Consider the following 4,996-nt stretch of genomic DNA (forward strand, 5'->3'; position numbering starts at 1 on the left):
CCCTCAGACAACTTTCGAGTCACTTGGGAGGGGGGTCTTTTGCGTTGCTCACAGATACTGATTAACCTCTTAATCACACATGATAGAGATCTACTTAGTCAGGTCAAGTTGGAGATCAAAAGGTTGGAGGATGACCTTAATAAGTTTGACGAGATATCTCAAATCCAACCTTTCCGTGTGAAACTCAAAGAGGTCCTAGACAAATTTGATAGAGAAATCAAGGATAAGAAGAGATCTAAATTTTTAAGGGACAAAACTGACTTTGACCGTAAGGCAGTCTTTCACTGGAGACACCAGGGTAACCAACGACGGGAGAGAAACTTTAAATCCAATGCCAATGGCCCTACACAGAACCCTTCATCTTCTGATGGTCATGTGTCCAGTGATTTTTTATCTTCCGCGGAAAGCGAACCCGACACAGGTTCAGGACTAGGCGCGGGCGGAGGAGACGGCGGCCTGTTCACGAGGATCACCAGAAACAGGAACCGCAGACCAATGTCCTACAATCAGCGGAGGAAGAATCACTAGTGACAACACAGCCCACCCATGAAGCCCGTGAGTATGATGATTCCACCATTAATGATTCGCTCCAGGTCATCAATTTATCCAGTTATTCTCTTAGTGCCATTGAGTTGTCGGTTCTCAAAAGGGGTTTGACGTTCTCACCATCGCAGAGGATGGACAAATTCACTTTGATCAAGGATCTTTTTCTTTTTTGCAGGAAAATCATTCTGCAGGTCCTACACTTTCAGCCGAATTCCTTGTCTGATGCTAATCGTGTTGAACAAGAGGTTTTTCGGGACCTTCTGGACCTGTTGGATGAGGGGGATCCTCTCAGAGGTAGGCCACGTTTTCCCCAGAGAAACAGATCCATGGTTTGTCCCTCTTTTTCTACCATTCCGGCAGTTAAAATCTTTTTCGAATTGGTTAAGCAAGACATAGAGGGTTTATCTGGTGGATCTGGAGTTGGGGCTAATTTGACTAACCAGGAACGTAGGGTCTTGAGGGGCCTCAGCTACAACGATGAGTTTCTCATCAGAGAGGCGGACAAGGGGGGCAATATAGTCCTGTGGCCGCACCATATGTATTTGGAAGAGGCACACAGACAGTTGGACAACCCCCTCTTCTACCGTAAATTGCCCTCTGACCCCACAGGGGTGTTCTCTGTTAAGCTGAGAACATTACTGGATAAAACGTTGGAACTTGGTATTATTAATATACAGGAGAGGGACTTCATCTGGGTGGAACAACCCACTACACCCACGTTCTACATGGTCCCCAAGGTCCACAAGAGCACCACGATACCCCCGGGTCGCCCCATAGTTTCCAGCAAGGGCAGCTTGTGTGAGAGGGCATGTGGATATGTTGATTTCTTTTTACAGCCCTTGGTAACAGCGCTCCCGTCCTATATAAGGGATTCTTCACACTTCATCAATGTTCACAAAGGAGTGACATTGGCTCCAGGCGATCTCATGGTTACTTGCGACGTAGAGTCGCTCTATACTAACATCAACCATGAGGACGGCATGCGGGCCGTCGCATTCTATATTGATCAACAGGTTGATTCGGACAGACTACACGATTCCTTCATTATTGATTTGTTGGATTTTGCGTTGCGTCACAATTTTTTCTTATTTGACCGGGTATTTTATTTACAGATCTCGGGTGTGGCCATGGGGGCGCGTTGTGCCCCCTCATTCGCAAATCTTTTTTTGGGGTGGTGGGAGTCCAGGTTTGTGTTCACGTCTGATTTTTTTAATACCAGAGTGCGACGGTGGTCGCGGTTCATTGATGATGTGTTTTTCATATGGTCAGGTTCTGCTGAGGAACTCTCCCAATTCATGGGGTTCCTCAATAACAACTCTTGCAATATTTTCTTGTCTTATCAGTTTTCTCCCATTTCAGTGAATTTTTTGGACTTGGAGGTTAGTTGCCGGGAGGGCATGATTTCCACACGTCTCTATCGCAAGCCCACAGCTGTGACTGGATTTTTGGACTATCGGAGCTTTCATCCCAAACACACCAGGGAGGGGGTCCCGACTGGCCAATTCCTTAGGGCCAGGCGCAATTGTACTGAAGACTCAGACTTCAAGATGGAAGCTAAGGAGCTCACGGCAAAATTCAAGTCCAGGTATTATCCTAAAAAGTGTATTTCGCGAGCCTATGTGAGGGCCAGTGGGCAGTCACAAGACTCTTTATTGGTGGCCAACAAGAGAATACCGGACAATTATGTGCGGTTCATTACAGGGTATCACACCCAGTGGCCAGAGATGAGTAGGATTTTAAACAATCATTGGAGGATCTTGACCACAGACCCACTTACTTCCCAGGTTATCAGTACTCGGCCTCTTATTACGGCTAAAAGGGCCCCCAATTTCAAGGATTTATTGACCCAGAATCATTACAGGAGACCCACTAGGCGTCTTAATCGGGGTATATTATTGAGGGGTTCATTCCCATGTGGAGGCTGCAGCATTTGTCCTTACATGCGGCCTGCTCGTGATACGTTTTGTAATCCTGTGGATCGGAAAGAACATAAATTAAAAACTTACATCAACTGCAAATCTGCTCATGTGGTATATGCTCTGATTTGTTCGTGTCCTTGCATTTATGTAGGTCAAACCTCGCAGGAGTTGAGACGGAGAATGCAGAGCCATTTATCCAGTATCAACACGGCATCACTGGATAACAGGAGAGGCAAGACGTTAAGTACGGTAGCTGCACATTTTCTGCTCCATCATGGGGGAAGCTGTGCCAATATTAGGATTGTGGGCTTGGAACAAATCAGATCCTCGGGCAGAGGAGGTCCGCTATACAAGAGGCTTCTTCAAGTGGAGTCAAGATGGATTTATCTACTCAACTCCACAGCACCTCATGGCATTAATGAGGACCTGCATTTCACGGGCTTCTTGGGCTGAGTGGGTCACTTGGAGCATAGATCTTCAGGACATTTATTTGATGACTCAGCAGGGTCTCCAATGGACTGCCTAATAAGGCCGTTAAGGTGACCATAGGAGTGGGCCTGGCGGGACTTAGCGGATGGCTTGTACTCTCTATTTAAATTTTGTACCAGGATTTCGTTAAGGATTAGGACCTTACTATTGCAGATGGGGCTCATTGTTGCGACTATGAATCATTTTTGATTAGAGTATATAAGGATTACAATATGTTTATGTGCCACTAATTATATACAGTTTAACTGTGTTCATGTATAATATTTAACTATGACATTACTCCCCACAGTGCAGCAGTAGTTTATAGGGAGCTATCGCATGTTTGCCCTCATGGACGCACAGGGCTTTCCATTGGTACATATGGTATACCTCCCTACCCACCTAGGCATCATTGGTTCCCTGTCTGTGGTACCTGGCGTTTTTTCGTTTGGGTCACATAGCGCACCGCTGGAACTGGTCCGGCGCGTGCGCACTGAGACTCTATGGGCAGAGACGTCTGCCCTTTTACAATCATTTTCATCTTGTGCGCAGGCGCGGGCGGCATCTTATTTCCGGTAACGTCACGTCCGGTTTATGGCGGCGCACATGTGCGGCGTGTTTGGATCACCGACCATCCACTATATATGGGACATACAGCCTTGAGGGTAAGCACTTTCCCCTGACGAAGCGGTCTGAGTAACCGCGACACGCGTTGGGTCTTTCTCCCCCGTGTCGGTCCAGCTCTCATGCGATTCTATTTGTAGGTGACAATTTGGCTGTTGTTTCTCCACATAGGTGAGCCGCAGGGATTTCCTGCTGAGTATGCCCGGACCTTGATTTCTTGCAAGATATTATTGCATATTGCATATCTCAGGCGCTCATTTTTGGGATACCCCAGTGGCACAGGTTTTTGAGGGGACTACATTTAAGGGGGCCGGGCGTATTGCTCTTCTTCTCCCTCTCCCCTCTGTGTGATGTTTAGTGGGTTATTTGTACCTAGACTTTTTTGTATGTCCAGTTCTTTATCATCTCAGGAGATATTTATGGTATTCCATGTGGTAATACAGCCGGCTTTACGTAGCATGTCACAATATATATGTATGAGCATTATGGGCCTGACGGGGGGTGTTGTTTTGTATTGTTTTTAAATGGTTTTATTGTCATGTGTTACCCATTAAAGTTCTTCTCTTTTTTGATACGCAATAGGTGGTGTGCTAACATTTGTTCAGTGGCTTCTGTTCTTTTGTTTTTGTTCTAGACATTTATTCGGCTACCAGTTAAGCACCCCCATCTTAGTAGCATTGTTATTTACTTAGTAGTGCGTCAGCTGTTGATCTTTAGTACCACTCTGCTAGATTTCAGACACATTTTCCACATGGGTTTGCTTAAGCCAGATATTTTATTATCTGTTCACCTGCTCAAAACTTACCAAGCTGAGTGTAGCTTTTCTAGGTGATATTCAAACCTTTGTCTTAGATTTCAACATACCAAACAACTCCACTCTACCATTCTTGATGTTGTTCACCATATATCTGTGTAGGATCGAATTTGAGTCAAATTTCCTGAAATTTGTAGTTTCACGTAAATTCGAGCACTTCCAGATTTGATTTGCAGTTTACAAGAAGAAAAAAAAACTTGCCTGGCACCACTTCCCACGCTGCCTAAGCATCACATACCAGGCTAATGTCTTTTTTCTGTTATCGTGTGGCTTCTCCATAGTACCCTGAAGATATGAGATCATACACTGCACTATGGTGGTCAGTACCTAGGCCATCACAGATCAGTGGTTCCCAGTGGGGCCCAGTTTTTACTGCCGAATTGTTTACCACCTCCAGAGTCTCTCTCTTCTGTATTGTGCAAATTGTCTCTTTGAGAGGAAGAGGACTAGAACTCTAGTGCCACCTATTGAAAGTAGCAATCCTAAAAGTCAATGTCTACCCTTTAACAAACCTTGTCACATGACTTAGGATAAAAGCCAAACCAGAATCTCAATTTGCAGACACTGTTTCGGGGTACTGCCCCTCGTCAGTGCAAAGAGAAGATCTGGTTTGGCTGAGTGAGAG

At 45.5% G+C, this 4,996-nt stretch overlaps 1 protein-coding gene across 2 annotated transcripts; it reads left to right on the plus strand.

Moving 5' to 3' along the window:
* The first annotated feature begins 301 nt into the window (after positions 1-301).
* LOC143776632 (uncharacterized) lies at positions 302-4,133 on the plus strand. Of its 2 annotated transcripts, XR_013215890.1 has the most exons (4): positions 302-555; positions 722-840; positions 1,906-2,131; positions 2,617-4,133. XR_013215890.1 is itself a non-coding variant. In XM_077266244.1 (3 exons), the coding sequence occupies exons 1-3, from the start codon at positions 678-680 to the stop codon at positions 2,687-2,689; spliced, it is 462 nt and encodes a 153-aa protein (XP_077122359.1). In that variant the 5' UTR covers positions 302-677; the 3' UTR covers positions 2,690-4,133. The 2 variants fall into 2 exon arrangements, 1 of the variants encoding a protein (XP_077122359.1); XM_077266244.1 differs by having other exon boundaries at positions 302-840.
* Positions 4,134-4,996: the final 863 nt, after the last annotated feature.

The sequence above is a fragment of the Ranitomeya variabilis genome, chromosome 1 (genome assembly GCF_051348905.1).
Source record: "Ranitomeya variabilis isolate aRanVar5 chromosome 1, aRanVar5.hap1, whole genome shotgun sequence".
Classification (NCBI taxonomy): domain Eukaryota; kingdom Metazoa; phylum Chordata; class Amphibia; order Anura; family Dendrobatidae; genus Ranitomeya; species Ranitomeya variabilis.

Excerpts from the sequence above, each read along its gene's own strand:
- LOC143776632 (XM_077266244.1), top strand. The coding sequence starts at position 678 with ATGGACAAATTCACTTTGATCAAGGATCTTTTTCTTTTTTGCAGGAAA. Across the intron at positions 841-1,905 it reads TGAGGGGGATCCTCTCAGAG|TGAATTTTTTGGACTTGGAG; the intron begins GTAGGCCACGTT and ends CTCCCATTTCAG. Across the intron at positions 2,132-2,616 it reads ACGGCAAAATTCAAGTCCAG|GTCAAACCTCGCAGGAGTTG; the intron begins GTATTATCCTAA and ends GCATTTATGTAG.